The sequence below is a fragment of the Bos javanicus genome, chromosome 13, assembly GCF_032452875.1.
Source record: "Bos javanicus breed banteng chromosome 13, ARS-OSU_banteng_1.0, whole genome shotgun sequence".
Taxonomy (NCBI): domain Eukaryota; kingdom Metazoa; phylum Chordata; class Mammalia; order Artiodactyla; family Bovidae; genus Bos; species Bos javanicus.
In genome coordinates, this window is record NC_083880.1 from 60715890 (window position 1) to 60733854 (window position 17965).

The window sequence follows — 17965 nt, forward strand, 5'->3', positions numbered from 1 at the left end:
AACTAGAGAAAGCCCTGGTGCAGCAACGAAGACCCAGCGCAACCAAAAACAACTAACTAAATAAATAAACTTTAAAAAAAAAAGATTGGAAATAACCTGCAGCAGTTTTAAAACATGGCTGCAAATTCTTTAGCGCTTCTCCTACAATGAGGTGGGACATAGGTACCCTCTCTTTGTATCTCAGGTGAGTCGACGACTGTTTCAACCAATAGAACATGGTGGAAGTGATGCTCTGAATTCCGTGGCCAGGACATGAAAGGACAGGCACTTCCCCTGGAACTCTAGTTTTTGGAGACCTGAGGTACCATGCAAGAAATCTGCTGCCCTGAGGCTACCATGCTGTGAGAAAGCCAGAATCATATGGAGAGCCCGCAGTAACCACCATCCCACCTGAGCTTGGTCTGTGAGTCATCCCCATTCAAGCATCAGTCAAGGGAACAAAAAAACAGCCAGATGATTCCTGTCCACAGTGGGCTGAATCAGCTTCGGCTCCGATGATGTGAGAGAGGGGATGGATGGGACTGGGGAGTCCATGGGAAGGGATGAGGTCACATGTATAGGTAGGTGGTTTGGCATTGAGCCAGCAGAATAGGCAGGAGTCAGTGCCCTCTGAGACCCAGGGAAGGAGAGAATGAAGGCCACGGAGAAGAGGGGCGTGGTGTTTGTGAGTTGAACTCTGGAGCCAGACAGAGCCAGTCTTGAATCCCCAGTTCTACCACTCTCTGCTTACGTGACTTCAACGCTCTGAGCCTTAGTTTCCCTAACTGAGATAAAATCGAGACGATATTGCCTCTCAAAAGGGTTATAAGAGTGAAAATGAGATGTGTATAGATAACGCTTAGCAAAGCACCTGGAACAGAATAAGAACTCAAGATATTATGGTCATTACTACTATTTTTATTGTTTGCGGGTGAGGAGGGAAGGAAGTTGAGTGACAAGAAACGTGATAAATTGAATGTTCTTTAGGAAAACAAGAGGTGTTATCAATTAAGACACAGAGGGCTTATAGCTCCAGGGTGGAGCATCTGACCGCAGAGAGAGGAAGGTTTTAGCACCTTCCCTTTGAAGTACCGTTTCCAAGGGTGGTAAAGCAGACACAAAGGCCACATATTTTATGATTCCATCCATATGAAATGCCCAGGCTCAGAAAATCCGTAGAGACAGAGAGCAGATTAGTGGTTCCTAGGGGCTGGGATAAGGGAGGAATGGGAAGTGACTGCTTGGTGGGCTTCCGTTTGGGGTGATGAAGATATTCCAGAACTAGACAGTGGTGATGATTGTACAGCATTATGAACAGACCAAATGTTGCTAATGATACATTTCATGTTGTATATATTTTACCATTTTTTTTAATGGCAGTAAAGATTTGGGCACTCAGTGATGATAATGATGGTGATGGATACCACGTATTAAGCATTTACTATGTGCCAGGAAATTTTACTTCTCAATAACCTTATGAGATAGGAGCTATGATAATTCCTATTTTATAGATGGTAAACCTGGGTGTGGGAAGGTAAGTCCCTTGCCTAAAGTCTGCCACAATGTGGCAGAATCTGAATTTGCTCTGATGGTTTTATGGCTGTGATCTGTGGAGACAGCAGTCTGCATGGCTGTGACTTTCTTTGGCTATGTCAGAACTGGGAGAGAAGAAGGCTGCTGGTACCCCAGCTCCTGGGTTAGGGTTCCTTCGAATGGGTGGGGGCAGAGGAGAGGGTGATGGGGGCTGCAGAGAGAAAGGGAGAGAGCAGATTCCGTGATGGACCTCACGACAGATCCTGGCTTCATGAAGAAGGCAGCCTAGGAGGGGAGCAGATGGACCTGGAGAAGATGCAAGGATTCCAGGCTGAAGAGCTCAGTGCAGTCCAAAAATAAGCTGATGGGAAGGAAGGGAGTCCAAGTCAGAATGTGGGACCCTGTAGTCAAAGATTTTAGATGTTAAAACTTGTAAGAGATGAGAAGGTCCAGGTCAGCCCTATCCAGTAAACTTTTCTGCAAAGACAGAAATGTTCTGTATCTGTGCTGCCTGTATCAGAGCTAACTGGCTATATTTGGCTATTAAGTATATGAAATGTGGCTAGTGCAACTAAGGAAGCGAATTCCAAATTTTATATCATTTTAGTTACTCTAAAACTTAATTTAATTTGTTTTTGTTTTTAGGCCACTCTGTGAAACTTGGTTCCTTGACCACGGATGGAACCAGGGTCTCCTGCAGTGGAAGTACAGAGTCCCTGGCAGTACAGAATTCCCTGGCAGTCTAGGGGTTAGGACTCCCTAGACTGCCAGGGAATTCCCTCTAAATTTAATTTTAAACAGCCACATGTTAGTGGCCACGATATTGGACAATCAAGTGTCAGCGGTATAAATCTTGCTGCTAGGGCCTTACGTCCGGCACAACTACTGCTATCTCGGACCCGCATCACCCCTTCCCATCCGCCCTGTGCTCTTGCTCTACCTCTAGTGGCCTCTTCTCTGCATTGCAGCCACGATGATCCTTTAAACTGTGAGTCAGATTCTCTCATTCCCCTGCTCCAAACCCTCCAGAGCGTCTCATCTTACTCAGGGTAAAAGGAAAAGACTGGTGGATAAAGATGGCCACAAACTCTTTGTCACTTTGCTCCTCCTCATCTGAGCTGGCCCGGCGTCCACTTTAACCAATAGAATGGGATGAAGGTAATGCTCTGGACCTGGCTTTCAAGAGGATCAGCTTCCTTTTCAACCCCCTTGTGGAATACTCACTTGTGAAATTCTCCCTCTTGGATCCCAGTCCCGTGCAGAAGAAACCCAAGCCACGTGAAGGAGCCACCTGTCGATGCTGCATTTGATAGCCCCAGCCAAACTTCCGGCTTACAGCTAGGGCCAACTACTGTATTAGCATCATGTGCGTGAGGCATTTTGGATGTTCCAGGCTTCTTGAGCCCCCAGATGACATCACACGAGCAGAAGAACCATCCTACTGAAGTCCATAAATGCACAGAATCTTGAAAGATAACAAAACAATGTTGTTTTCAGGTATAAGCTGTGCACTAATTTGCTTATGCAGTGATAGATACTGCAAACCAGTCCTTACTGTGGCCTCTAATTGCCCTCCCCAACCTTTTTTGAGCTCCAAAATCACTGCAGATGGTGACTGCAGCCATGAAATTAAAAGATGCTTGCTCCCTGGAAGAAAAGCTATGACCAACCTAGACAGCATATTAAAAAGTAGAGACATTACTTTGCCAACAAAGGTCCATCTAGTCAAAGCTATAGTTTTTCCAGTGGTCATGTGTGGATATGAGAGTTGGACTGTAAAGAAAGCTGAGTGCTGAAGAATTGATGCTTTGGAACTGTGGTGTTGGAGAAGACTCTTGAGAGTCCTTTGGACTGCAAGGAGATCCAACCAGTCCATCCTAAAGGAAATTAGTCCTGAATATTCATTGGAAGGACTGATGTTGAAGCTGAAACTCTAATACTTTGGCCACCTGATGCGAAGAACTGACTCATTGGAAAGGACCCTGATGCTGGGAAAGATTGAGGGCAGGAGAAGGGGATGACAGAGGATGAGATGGTTGGATGGCATCACCGACTCAATGGACATGGGTTTGGGTGGAGTCCGGGAGTTGGTGATGGACAGGGAGGCCTGGCATGCTGCAGTTCATGGGGTTGCAAAGGGTCGGACACAGATGAGTGACTGAACTGAACTGAACCCCAACCTTACTTCCGTCTTTGATCTCATCTCTTCCATTCCCTCACTCACTGGGCTCCAGCCACACTGGCCTCCTTGTTCTTCCTTGAATGAACCCAGCACCCTGGGCAAACTCCTACCTCAAGGCTTCAGAGACTTTGCACCTGTTTGCTTCTGTGTCTTTCTTTCTTTCTTTTCTCTACCTATCTGCATAGCTAGTTTCTGGCTTTATTCAGAGCTCTGCTCATATGTAATCTTATCAAAGAGGTTTTATTGCATCACTGTGATAGAAACATACACTACTCACCAAACTTCCACATGCTTCACCCTTGAGGTTAGACAAAGCAATGGGATTTGTTCTGGCCAGTGAGCTACGAACAGAATGATGCATGTCACTTCTGGGCCAAAGCATTTGTCTGGTTGTTATTAATATAACAAACCAACTCAAAACTTAGTAACTTAAAACAGCAACGATCGTTATTTTGCTCCCAAATCTGCAACTGGCAGGTCTCAGTGGGAAGGTTTGAGCCTGCTCCACTTAGCATCAGCTGTGGTGGCTTGACTGGGGCCTGAGAAGAGCCAGTTCCAAGATGGCTTGCTGACATGGCCGGCAAGTAGTTGGTAAAGGCTGTCAAGTGCGAGCTCAGCTGGGGCTGAGGGCCAGAGGCCTCAGTTTTTCTCCATGCAGGACTCTCCACAGTTTCTCGAGCTTCCTCACAGCCTGGTGACTGGATCCCCAAAATGAGAATTCCAGGAAAGGAGAGGTGAAAGTTGCAAGTTCAAGACTAGAGTCTATGGGGTCGCACAAAGTCGGACACGGCTGAAGTGACTTAGCAGCAGCAGCAGCAGAGTCTAGAAAGTGGCTCGGTGTCACTTCAACTCTAGTCTGTTGGTCACAGAGGCCAGATTCAAGAGGAAACACTCAGCAGGAGAAATGTTAAATTATGCGGGGGCTGTGTAACTTCTCATAGCAAATCTTCCACTGACTCAAAAAGGCTTTTTTTCATTCTGAGTTTGTATCCAGGTCTCCAAAGAGATTCCTTGGTCTCAGACTTTTTTTGAGGAGAAAAAGCAGCACTTGAGATTCATTTAGTTAACAGGAAACCCCAAAAACAACCGAGGGTGAGAAACTGGGTTGCTAAGAAACCTCTGAGGATGGGGGAGAGGGTTGGCGTCCATTGCTAGGCAACCTGGAAGAAGTTAGACATGCAGGTTTCATAGGTTCCTGGAATGCCAGGCTGGACATTCTAAAGACATCTGGTCCGACCACCTAACTGTACAGATGGGGAAACTAAGGCCTCAGACGGCAAGGTGATTAGCCCAAAGTCCCTCCAATTTCTCAAGAAAAGTAAAGACAGATGGCATGGGAGGGCGTTGTCACTGGATAGAGCTGGTAGCTGAAAATGAAGTCTATAAATCGGTAAAGACGTCAACCACAAACAGCCTTGAAGGCCAGGCCAAGAAATCTAGACTTTATCCTGTAGGTGATAGGGAGCCACCACAAAGTTTTCAACAGTGGTCAGCTTTGTGTGTTCAGAAGATCCTTGGGATGCAATCTGGAGACCCGGGATAAAGTCTAAATGCCTTCAGGGCATTTGCTATTGACGCTATTGCCAGTCTATCTCCTTTCTCCCACCATTCCCTCTAGCCACAACCAACTTCCTTCCATGTCAGCCTCTCTCTTTAAAAAAAAAAAAAATTATTTATTTTTAGCTGTGCTGGGTCTTTGTTGTTGTGCCAGAGCTTTCTCTAGTTGCCTCGAGTGGAGATTGCTCTCTAGTTGCGGCGTGCAGGCTTCTCATTGTGGTGGCTTCTCTTGTTGCAGAATGTGGGCTCCAGGGTGCTTGGGCTTAGTTGCCCCTCAGCATGTGAGATCTTCCTGGATCAGAGATCTAACCGGTATCCCTCTGCATTGGGAGGTGGATTCTTCACCACTGAACCACCAGGGAAGTCCTGTATCAGCCAAGTCCTATATCTTGCCAAGTCTTCCCTCTTGAACTTACTGGTGTCCGGAAAGCTTTTTCCTTCCCCTGCATCTGCCTCATCCTACTCTTCTGATTTTAACCGGTGCATAACAAACTGTCCCCAAAATTAAATAGTGCAAATATTAATAGCTGCCGTTTCATTTTGCTCATGGGCTCTGTGGTTCAGGAATTCAGACAACGCAAGAAAGGGTGGGGGCTTCCCAGGTGACACAGTGGGTAAAGAATCCACCTGCCAAGCAGGAGACACGGGTTTGATCCCTGGGCCGAGAAGATTCCCCTGGAGAAGGAAATGGCAACCCACTCTAGTATTCTTGCCTGGGAAATACAGTGGGCAGAGGAGCCTGGCAAGCTAAAGTCCATGGGGTCACAAAAGAGCTGGGCACAACTTGGCAACTAAACAACAACAATAAGAGGCGGTGGTTTTCTCTGCTCTATGAACCTTGCCTGGGAAGACTTGAATGACTAGGGGCTGGAGTCATCTGAAGTCTTCTTCATTCATGTGTCTGGAGCCTTGACAGTGTCTGTATCACCTGGCACAATATGTGTTGGGGGCTTCTTCATCACGTGACAATCTCAGGGTTATTGGACTTCTTACAGTAGTCCAGTGTGACCTAGGCTTGGAAACCTACAGCATCGTTCCTGCATCCTAGCAGTAACAAGCAGATCACAAAGACCAATTCAGATTCAAGGGGAAGGAAATTCATGGGACGGATGTCAAAGAACTGGTAGCCATGTCCTAAAACCACAACAACCCACGGAGGTCTCAGTCACAGCTTACACATCATCTCCTCAAGGAGGTGACCGAACCACACCCTGCTCCATGACTGGATTAAGGCCCTCCTCTGTGTCCCCCCAAACCCCACTGTTCATCTTCATCAATGCATTTCCATCCCTGTGTTTATTGGTCTTTCTGCCCCTCTGACCTGAGGGTTCAGTGAGGATGGATCATGTCTGTTTTTTTCACGTTTGTACACCCAGCTGCTAGCAGAGTGTGGCAAAGCAGGATGTTAATAAGTGTTTGTTGCTTGGGTAAGCAAATGAGTGATTCAGTGATCTACGGCATGGAGCCCAATGCAGAGGCCATTCCTTCCTTATGAAGTTTACACACTAGTTGGAGAGAGACACACAAAATAAAAACTGTATGTGATAAGTGCCAGATAGCGATAAATGCTATTATGAAAAATGAAGCAAAGTAAGGAGCTAGCATCGGGGGGAGGGTAATACTTTATATGAACTGTCAGGGAAGACCACTCTGAGTTAGTGACGTTGGAGCTGAGACCGAAGGAAGTGGGAGAGTAAGCCACGTGGATATCTGGGAGAAGAGCATTGCAAGCAGCGTGAACAGTATGTGCAAAGGGCCTCTGGTGGGTGTGTGCTTGGCAGTTTTGAGGAACAGCAAGGAAGCCAGTGTGGAGTGTGGTGGGAAAAGGGAAAAGTGGCAGGAGATGAGTCCCAGGGTAGGCCACAGGCCAGATCCCACAGGGTTTCACAGGCCATGATGAGGATTTTCTTTCGCTTTTCGTCTGAATGAGATGGGATCCACTGGAGAGTTTTGAGCAGAGACAGTATATAGTCCGATCTATATTGAAACAGATTTCTCTGATGGCTTTGTGGATAACAAGCCTTTGTAATCAAGACAAAGCAAGTTCAGTGAAATGGCTGGTACAGAATACCAGGCAAGAAATGGTGGGGGCTAGGACCAGGAGAGTGGCCATGGACAAGGTGAGAGGTAATAGGACATAGGACACACTGTAAAGATAAAACCAATGGTCCATAAGGATAAGGAAGCTGTGAAGAGTCAAAGATGACCGAGAGGTTGTTGTGCTTAGTTGCTCAGTCGTGTCTGACTCTGTGCAACCCCATGGACTGTAGGTTGCTGGCCTATTAGCAATATAAGATGTGAAGATGTGGGTGGAGCATCAGGCTTGGCCAGATTGTGGAAATTAGACTTCATTTTTACATATACCAAGTTTCAGATGCCAATTAGATATCCCAGGGGAGACGACAAAAAGGCAGGTAGACATACTGACTCTAACAGTGTTGGGATGGAGATATAGGCTTGAGACTCTACAGTCCTGATAAATGGAATTCTAAGATGGCTCCCAAGATTCCCCTCTCCTCTCTGTGTGTGCCTAACACAAACTCCTCCTCCCAGCGTGGGTGAGACCAAGGGGTATGATAGATGTCATTATTGTGATTGCTGTTCAGGCGTTCCATCCAACTCTTTTGTGACCCCATGGACTGCAGACCAGGCTTCCTTGTCCTACACCATCTTGGGGTGTTTGCTAAAACTCATGTCCATTGAGTCGGTGATGCCATCCAACATCTCGTCCTCTGTCATCCCCTTCTCCTCCTGTCCTCAATCTTTCCCAGCATCAGGGTCTTTTCCAATGAGTTGGTTCTTCCCATCGGGTGGCCAAAGGATTGGAGCTTCAGCTTCAGCACCAGTCCTAATCAGTATTATTTTGATTAAGTTACATTATTGGCAAAGGTGAAGGAATTTCATAAATGTGATCAAAGTAAAAGTGATTCAATTAGTTGAAATTTAGTGAATCAAAAGGGCCATTTCCTTGGGTGAGCCCTTTAAAAGAAAGTCTTCCTTGAGCCAAGGGACTTGAAGCTGCAGAGATTCTCCTGCTGGCCTTGACAAAATAAGCCACCATGCTGAGAGGGGGCCTGTGAGGAAAGAAACCGTGAGTGGCTTTTAGGAATCCGGAATGGCACCAGCTGACAGGAAAACGGGGGCCTCAGTCCTTTAACCACAAAGAACTGAGTTCTGCCCACTGCCACGTGATTTTCGGAAGAGGACACTGAGCTCCAGAAGAGAACACAGCTCAGCCAACAGCTGGACTGCAACCTTGAGAGATCTTGAGCAGAGAACCCAGAGACTCCAGGCCCATGGAGATTATGAAATAAGAAATGCATGTTGTTTTAAGCCATTAACGTTGTTGCATTTTGTTACATAGAAACAGATGGTCAATACATCAGCCTATAGGCGTTTTTAAAGCCCTGGAACCAAATGGTTCAAACAGCCTATGCCAGGAACCTGACCCAGAGATGTATCAGAGAGCATGAATGGATGATTGGAGTAGGTGGGACACACCCTGCCAATCCCCGACCAATGCGTGCTACTCCTTTCAGCCACTAGGTGTCCCCAGAGTCCACATAAGCAGGTCTGCCTGCACCTTTCACAGGTCAGAATCCATTTCCTTCTGAAATGGAAGGAACAGAAACAATAAATGATCTCTCTTCTATTCCTAGTTCCCTCTCCTCCGCATCACCCTGGGAGCGGGGGGGGGGGGGCGCGCGGGGAGTGGGGGTGGGACTAAGGCCTCTGAAGGGGAGGCGGCTGGCCCAAGGCCCGCCGTGCTCTAGCACCATCTCTAGCTTGGGGTTTTATACACTCCCTGCCCTGCCCCCTCCCAGGGCATTGTGAAGGACAAACACAGACCGTTAGCCTCTCTCTCCAGCCTAGGAGACTGCAAATGAGAACACCACCAGCAGAGGACTCTGGAGTGACTTGTAGGCTGAGGCTGGGGTTTCTAATTGACGCCGACTGGAAAGAGTGGAGAGTGGAACGTGTGCAGCCCCGGGGTCGGGAGACAGTGTTGGTGGAAATCAGACTCCTCCTGATGGGGTGGGCATCAAAGGTGCCCAGCTCAGCTGCAGCTGCTGGGCCAGTGACCCTATTCCCTTTGTCCTGTCCCTTCCACCCTCTGTTGCAGACTGGGTTTTCCAGAAGCAGACACAGACTAAGTTTCAGGTGCAAGATATTTATTAGGGATAAAGACCTGTGAAAAGAAGAGGGTGGAGGCAGAATTGGGTACAGGAGGTCAAACTGTGCTGCCAGCATGGACAAGCCCAAGCCACCCTGAAGGGGTGAGTACCCAGGGGTGCAGGGCAGGGCAGATACTGTGTCTGTCCCACCTGAAGGGTGAAACTTAAGTGGCAGGGATTTATACTTGCATACATTCAGACACCAGATGCAGGCTGCCCCGGGGTGAATCGGTTTTCTTCCTCACCTTTTCTTTCTTAAAGGTTTTGTTTTGGTTTGTGGCCATCTTGTTTCCAATCACAGAGACTATGAGGAAGCATTCACTATAATTCCTGTACTCCCAGACGCCCTTTCTGTAGATGTCCAGACCTCCCAAACCTGCTCTAGTCCTCTTTTAAAACATCTATGGGTATTCCAGTCCCAAATACCCTCTTTAAATGAGGTCTGAACACTTAGCCTTGGTTCTTACTGGGCAAACACACTTTGTCCAACCTAAGGAATTCACTGGATCTGGTAGAGGAAGAATAAGCGGGACAGGGGTCAGTGGGACAGAAGTTTTGAAAAGCCTTGGTCTCAGTTCCCAAAACACACAGGTAAGAATCTCAAGGACTGGAATCATCGCGGCTTCTGCTGCTCTTCTTCAATCATTCAGTACATCTACACTAGTGGCCAGTTACATGCTAGGCGTGAGGACCAGCCCCACACAGCTCCAGACCCCGAGCTACCAGCCTAACACCATCTGCAGATTCAAGCTGGGAGAGGCAGCACCCTAAAATAGCACTTCACTAGGAGACAGAAACCAAAATTTAGGGCCCTGTCTCTGACCCAGGCTGTTTGAAGGCCCTTTACAAGTTGCTTCTGCACCTTTGCCCTAATATCCCTCCTCTGGACAGTGGAGTAATACAATTTATGGAGCACCATGTTAAATGCCTCTCACCTCGAACTTTACTCTGAAGCAGGTGTTATCATCCCCATGTCACATAAATGGAAAAAAAGAGTCAGGGTAAAGTTAATGTGCTCAGGGGCACACAGGTGCTCAGTGGTGGTATCAGGCTTTGGGCCCAGACATTGTGGCTCAACCCTGATTCTTTTTTAACTTATTTTTAATTGAAAGATAATTGCTTTTACAGTATTGTGTTGGTTTCTAACAAACATCAACATGAGTCAGCCATGGTCAACCCTGATTCTTAATCTTCATTAAGGTCAGAGTCAAACTGATTCCCTTGGAACCACGTGTGCCTACACACGTGTTTCACTTGGTCCCTAAGGATTTAAAAAAAGTATTTGAATCAGCTTTCATTTTGAAATTGAGATGTTCACAGAAACATCCAGATTTACATCTTCTCTTGAAAAATCTAGCCCCCTGGCCACAGCGGGCTGCACTCCCACAGGGTCACAACTGGCAGGAGGTGAGCAATTGCTCCCCTTGAAGTGGGTCATGAAGCCAGTGTCCACCCAGACTCTCATTCATTCACGTCACCTGCCTGGCCTCTGCAGGGACAAGTCTGCCATCCTTAATGAAGACCAGGAGTCCTGAGACAGAGGGAGCAGAGAGGCCTAGAGGGGCCAGGTGCCTCCTTGCCTGGAACCTCGAGCTCTTCCTGTATGGTGCTAAGTCACAGGGACTTGAATCTGTCAAACTGTTTGGGGAGGGTTGAGGAAAGGCAAAGACATGTAGAACCACAGGGCGAGATGGGGCAAATACACTTTATTCAGTCCTGGCGTAAGTCCTGCTGTGGGTGCCAGTGCCCCAGATCAGAGGGACCCCTCCCCTCAGCTACGAGACTAGTTCTCCAAGACCACAGACAGTGACATCTCTTCACTCACATGACGTTTTCTGGGATTTTTCATTGTCTTTTTTTTTGTTGTTATTTTTCTTTAAAAAAAAAAAAAGAGAGAGAAAGAGAGAGAGAAAGAGCGCGCGCAAAAAGGCCCAGAGCCGGAGCACCAAGCTTAAAGGAGGCAGCTGGTGGCTTTGTCAGCGACGGGAACGCGTGGGGCAGAGCCCTGCAGAGACCCTGGGCAGGGGTCCCGGAGGACTCTGGGACCGTTTGTTCCTGAGATTTGTGTGTGTGAATGAGAGTGTGTGCACACCCGGGAGGGTGAACACACGCCGGTGAGATACAGGTAGTGAGGGTAAAGGGGGCATGGGGAGGCCGGAGGGGCGGAGCTTGAGCTGGGAGTTGGAGGGAGAGGGGTAACAGCATCAGGGGCAGGGTTTCCCAAGAGCACCCCAAACTGGACACAGTAGCGCTGGGCGCCAATGGCACAACACTACTCTGAACCTCCCTTCAGGCTCACTGGCCCAGGTGATGGTCTCTCAAGCCAGCTGCTGAAAAAGGGAGTCTCTTCTTGCCTCTTCATCTGCTATCATGCCTCAGTCTCAACCCCCTAGTTGAGTACCGACGTGTTTGTTTCTCCCACTGAATACTGTCACTGTAGGCAAAGGGATCTGGGTGACAGGAAGGGGCGGTGGGCTTAGGAGGGAGTCCAGGCTGGAAGTGTGCCTTGAGGTGACAAGGGCACTTGGGGGGGGGGGGCAGACAAAAGGACCCTGTCCCCACACAAACGACTACATGTCTTGATTCTGAGTTTTCTTTTTCTCTCCTGAAGGATTTCCAGAGAAAAACCCTGGCCCCCAATTCCCAGGTGGGGGAAAGAAAGGTTGGCTTCTTGGAACCAAGACAGGCTGTTGAGGCAGTCAAGCAGTCGGTGGGAGGTGGGGTGGGGGGGCGCGGGGGTGCACATGGGCTGGGCGACCCCGTAAGGGGAAAGGGGCTATGCCACTTGGGAGTTCCAAGCTCCACACCAACCCTTCCGGGCTGGCTAGTCTTTCTCCCCCTTCCGACTGCTCCTCCCATTTAAGGCAGTGACGCCCCGTCGGGTTGAACGGAAGCCGTGGCTCCTGGATCAAACGATTTCTCAGGATCGCTCTATATCCGCCCCCCTTCTTCCCAGAGCGGCTGACCGAGGCTAGTGGTTCAGCAGGGACCAGCCCCCTCCTCCCAAGAAGCATTAAGCATGCGCAAGAAGGGGGCGGGGGTCCCAGTGCTCCCCGGGGAAAAGGAGCGTGCCCCTCCCCCTCCCCGGGAGGGAAGGGCAAGAGAGGAGGGCGCAGGGCCGCCCAGCTGCAGCGCCCCCCTAAACGAGACACAAGGCGGGCTGGAAGCAGGCGGAGGGAGTCTAGAGCCAAGGGCAGGGGCGTGTCCTCCGGCCAAGAGGAGGGGCGTGTGCAAAATGGGGGAGGGGTACAGGTCTCTCGGAGAGGATGGGAGGTGTATCGGAGGAGGGGGCTGGCTGCTGGTGGCTCGCGGGAGGGGGCAAGATGGGGAAGGGCTCGGATGTCGGAGAAAGGGTGGGGGTTGGGCTGTCTTGGGGTGTGTCTGCGGGGGAAGGGCTTGTCTGGATTTGAAGGGGGATGGGCACGTCTAGGAGGGGGGAGGCTGTGCGGGAGATGGGGTGCCAGCCTCGGCCTCCGAGGGGCCCCAATACCTGATTCCTGTATGTAAACAGCTGGTTTGGGGGCGTGCGCGCCCCGCTGACGATGGGCTCAGTAGGTGAAAACCAGGTCGGCGATGCTAGACGGGCGCCAGTCCCCTGCGATCATCTCGGTAACCTCGGGGGTGCAGTAGTCCGGGAACTCGAAGTGCGACGTGCCCGAGGGGGGCGGCAGGTCCGGATCGCGGTCCAGGGCGCTGCAGTCCAGGCCCGCGGGGCCGGGGGGCCCTCTGGACAGAAAGCCCAACGGCTCCTCCCCCGACGCCACCTTCTCCTCTTCGCCTTCCTCGGCCGCCGCCGCCTCCTCCTCCTCTTCCTCCGGCTCCTCGTCCTCCGACGGAGTTGGGGAGGCGGCGGTGACAGCCGCCCCCTCGCCCGACGGCCCTTGGGCACGCTCGGCTGGTCCTCGGGCGGCCCGCCCCGCCGGGACCATCCTCCACAGCTCGCGCCCGGGGGTCTCCACCAGGCGCACTTCCAGCAGCTCCTCGTCGTCTTCGTCGTCGTCGTCCTCGGGCGCCGCCGCGCCGCCCCCCAAAGGCCCTCCCGCCGCTCGGCGGCCCCCGCGGCCAGGCAGCTGCGGCCCGGGCTTGAGCCTGCTACCGCCGCCGCCGCCGCCGCCGGGGGGGCGGGGCCGCGCCTTGGCGGGCGCCCCCTTGCTCTTTTTGCGCGGCCGGTACTTGTAGTCCGGGTAGTCCGCCATGTGCTTGAGGCGCAGCCGCTCCGCCTCCCGCACGAACGGGATCTTCTCCGAGTCCTGCAGCAGCTGCCAGCGGCGGCCCAGGCGCTTGGAGATCTCGGCGTTGTGCATGTCGGGCCACTGGTCCATGATCTTCCGCCGTTCGTGCTGCGACCACACCATGAACGCGTTCATCGGTCTCTTAATGTGGCCGCTCGGGGTCTTGCACCAGCCGGGCTCACGCGCCCCCTCCTCGGCCGGCCCGGGCCCCGGGGGCGGTGGCCCGCCGTCCCGCTTGGCCCTCGCGCCCCGCTGCTGCACCATCGCGCCTGGGCCCGGGGCCGCTAGACGCCGCCGGGGGCCGTCCGCATCCTCCGCGGCTGGGGGTGGGGGAGGAGGCAGCAGCGACGGAGGGGCGGCCCCGCCCCGCAGCTCAGCCCGGCCCCCGCGAGCTAGGGAGCGAGGAGCTGGGCGCTCCGGCCCAACGGACGGCGGGGGGGAGAAGGTCAGCGGCGCGGTCTCAGGCGGGCTCAGCGCGCCCCCGCCGCCTCCGGCAAGTTGTGCCCCGCAGCACGCCACACATTGTTTTGCGGGGGGCGGAGGAACGGCACCCCTCAGGCCCCGGCGGGCTCTCCTTGCAGCCTCCTGCTCGGCTGCGGCCCGCGCGCGCCGCTCCCCACCCTGCCGCCTTCCAGTGTCTTTCTCCCCGCGCGGCCCCGCCGGCGCGCGCGCCACCCCTCCCCCTCGCCGTCTGCGGGCCGCTGCGGCGCGCGCGGGGCCGCCCCGTGTAAACACCGAGGTGCCCGCTCGGGCTGCGGCCGGGCCACGCCTCGCGTTCGGGCGACGCGTCACCCGTTGCTGGGCAGAGAACCTGGTATTTGCATCTCCCAATCGCTGGCTGCCGAAGCGGGGCGGGGCTCGGGCTGCCAGGCTGGGCGGTCTGGTGGCTGGGATTGGGGGTGTCGGATGAAGTCGGTTTCTTTTCTTAGGCTGGGGACTAGCGGGAGGGTGAGGGGACGCCGAGCAGGCTTCCCATCTGGCTCCCAAAGCCAGTCCCCGCCCCGCGTAGCCTTTGAAATTTTAGCTTACTCAGTGACACCTGCCGCCAGGTAGGACCTCGGCTCCCTCCTTTTTAGGGGGCGTCCTTTTGAACCGTCCCAGAACAGGTGAGGAGACGTAGGCTCAGGAAAGCTCCTTAAGGGGACAACCTCATCGTGTCATTGATGTAACCCTTGCCTAGTATCCAGCCACATAGGGGCTCAACAAATGTTTTGGGTCCGATGAACCAAACCTCTTTCACATTTTTCTTCTCCTTTGAGGCACCACGCGAGTCCTGAGAAAGAAGGGCACATGCCGCCCACTTTCCAGGTACGAAACACCAAAGATCTGCAGATTAGGACTCTAGGCTCGCGGTCCCAGCTCTCTCTTCCCTGCTCAGCGCACGAAGGGGCCGGGACACCTCGCCTACCAACCGAGGGTCCTGAGGAGGGCGAACTTCCCGCTTTTCACAGTTCTTAGGCGAGGCTCGAAGATACGTGGGTGCCCCATTCTCAGGTCCCACACCCACATCGCGGCCAGCCGGGTGCCAGACGGGCGCGATTGCCCCTCCCGAGTCTGGAAAAGCGTGCGCGGGCACGGGGGCGGAGCCCGGCCAAGGGGCGTGTACGAGGCGCACGCTCGAGGCGCGTGGCGGGGAGGGGCTGCGCGCTCCCATCTCACCACGTGTGAGCCCGCTCGGGCACTGCGGGGCGTGTGCTGCCCCTGGGGGAGGTCACCTTCACCGCGCGCACGTGGGCCCGACGGTGGGATGGGGCGCTGAAGCGTCGCTCCACGGAGTCGGGAGCTGGGAGGGGTCGGGGTGAGGGTCTCTAGGGTAGCATTTTGCTGGGGCATAGTGGGCAGTATCCAGGCTGGAAGGTGCCTGTCTCAGGCTGTAGACCTCACCCACCCCTGGGCGGGCGGGGGCTGAGAGCGCAGCCGGGAAGTCTGGGGTAGCGGGGAGGAAGGGTCGGGGTGCGGCTCCGCAGATGCTGGGGGCGGGGTGATGCTCTGGGTGCCCGGGAGGGAAATTGGAGCTTTGGTGGCGGGAGGGGGCGACTCTTAAAGGCACAGGGCTCTCGGAAGGAAAAGGCTCTGCTCCCAACCAAACTATTCTTCCGGCCTTTTATTGGAAGCTGAGGTCTGACGATCCCCGAGTTTAAACCTTCACAACGGTAGCCTGGACGGTTCAGTGCTCGATGGAGTCAGGATTCCTGTATTCATATCTAACGCCTCCTTTTGCTTGCCCTTAAAATAGAAAAAAGCAGTTTCTTCCTCATATGGTTATTTTACAGATTAAATGGGATATAGATATTAGAATTTCAAGTACTGGTCTCCTGAATATTCCTCAAACACAGAAGGCTTGGACCAACCTCAGGGCCTTTGTACACGCTGTCTCTTCAGCCTAGAAAATTCTTCACCCCCATCCCCACATGGCTGGTCCATTTCATTCTAGCTTCAGTTCACACCGACTCTCCGGAGATGGCCTGCCCTGACCACTCTCTGCTGTTGCCCACCCATTCCCCTGTGTCTCAGGTACACAGAATTGTAGGTCTGTGACAGTTTTATCATTGCCCATGATTGGTTCGGGTCATGGTTGTATATACTTATTTGTATATAATACAGTAAAACCTGGTGACATCAGCAGCCCAACACAAGAACTGGAACATGGATAACAACCTACCTTCCCCTATGAACTCCTTTCCCATCCCATCCCCTGCTTCCTCTCAACTGATGTAATGTCTATCCTAAATCTTCTCTTACACTTAAAAAAAGCTGAGCAGCTTTATTGAGATATAATTTACATACTAGACTATTTACTCATTTAAAATATACAATTCAACGAGATATTAAGTGAGCTATGCATCCATCACCACAATCAGTTTTAGAATATTTTCATCATTCCCCAAAGAAACTCTACTCATTAACTCCTCCATCTCTTCCTCTGCTGTAACCACCAGCTCTAGGCAACCATAAATCTACTTTCTGTCTCAATGGATTTGCTGCCCCATTTTACATTCCTACCAGCAGTGTATGAGGGTTTTGATTTCTCCTTTCTCTTTTTAAAATGTTTTCTTAAAAATACATTATCTTGCCTTTAGCTTTAGCATGAAGGTATGCTGTATGTAATGCAGGAGACCTGGGTTGGGAAGATCCCCTGGAGAAGGGTAAAGCTACCCACTCCAGCATTCTGGCCTGGAGAATTCCATGGACTGTATAGTCAATGGGGTTGCAAAGAGTCAGACATGACTGAGCAACTTTCCCATGCTGTATGTAATACTCTGATATTTACTTTCTCATTATTATAGTGGTAAGATTCATCTAAATGATTGCACCTGTGTAGGGTTCATTCATTTTTCCATTCCATTCCATTCCATGTACTACACTTTTTCTGTCTAGTGTCCTGTTCCTGGACATTTGTGTTATTGCCAGGTTTTTGGTCTTATGAAGAGTGTTCCTGTTAACAATCCTAAATGTGTTCCTGGTCTCCCAGGACCTGGAAGGTCTCTCAGGTATCTTATGGGAAATGTGGTGGCTGCATCTGAGATATATGAATGCTGTACCAGTTTACTTTTCCACCAACAACATAGAAGAGATCCTCTTCATCTGGACATCTTGTCCAAAGTTTGGTATTGTTAGACTCTTTAATTTTTGCTTGCAATATTCTAACTCCTCACCCTTTCTCTTTGCTTTGTACCACTCACCACATTTCAGAATATTTTATTTGTTCAGTTGTTTTTTGCCCTTCTCCCCTCCACTGGACTGCCAGCTCCAAGAGAGCAGAGATTTTTGTCTTTTGTTTCCTGCTCTGTCCCTAGGAGAGTGCCTGGTGCACAGTGGGTACTCAATACATATTTATTAAATGAATCACAGTCAGTGGTCTAATATAAGTGTGCTCAGATTCCTCTGGGAGCCAAGGGAAGGAAGTGAAATTTTGAAACCCAAACCCCAAAACTCCAGGCTGCCACTGAGATGTGGTATTTATCTGTGCACACAGATTACCCTGAATCATTTCAAATAGGGGTCCCAGAGTCTAAACCTTGCAGGCCACAGGAGTTCAAGGTCGGGCTCACCGCTGAACTGTTTAATCCAGACTGTGGCAGATAGACGGTAAAATTCTCAGACAGGGTTTTCCCTGGTGGCTCAATGGTAAGAATCCACCTGCCAGTGCAGAAGACACGGGTTCGATTCCTGTCTGGGAAGATCCCACGTGCTGAAGAGCAACTAAGTCCGTGCACCACAGCTATTGAGCCTGTGTTCTAGAGCCCGGGAACTGCAACTACCGAAGCCCCCAAGCCCTAGAGCCCTGGTGCATCCGAAGAAAAGCC

General features: G+C 51.6%; 1 protein-coding gene across 1 annotated transcript; it reads right to left on the minus strand.

Annotated features, from left to right (window-relative positions):
• Positions 1 to 11113: 11113 nt before the first annotated feature.
• SOX12 (SRY-box transcription factor 12) lies at positions 11114 to 14332 on the minus strand. Its single transcript, XM_061437164.1, has one exon. It carries the CDS (start codon positions 13920 to 13922, stop codon positions 12975 to 12977), a length of 948 nt encoding a protein of 315 aa, XP_061293148.1. The 5' UTR covers positions 13923 to 14332; the 3' UTR covers positions 11114 to 12974.
• Between the last annotated feature and the right edge of the window lie 3633 nt (positions 14333 to 17965).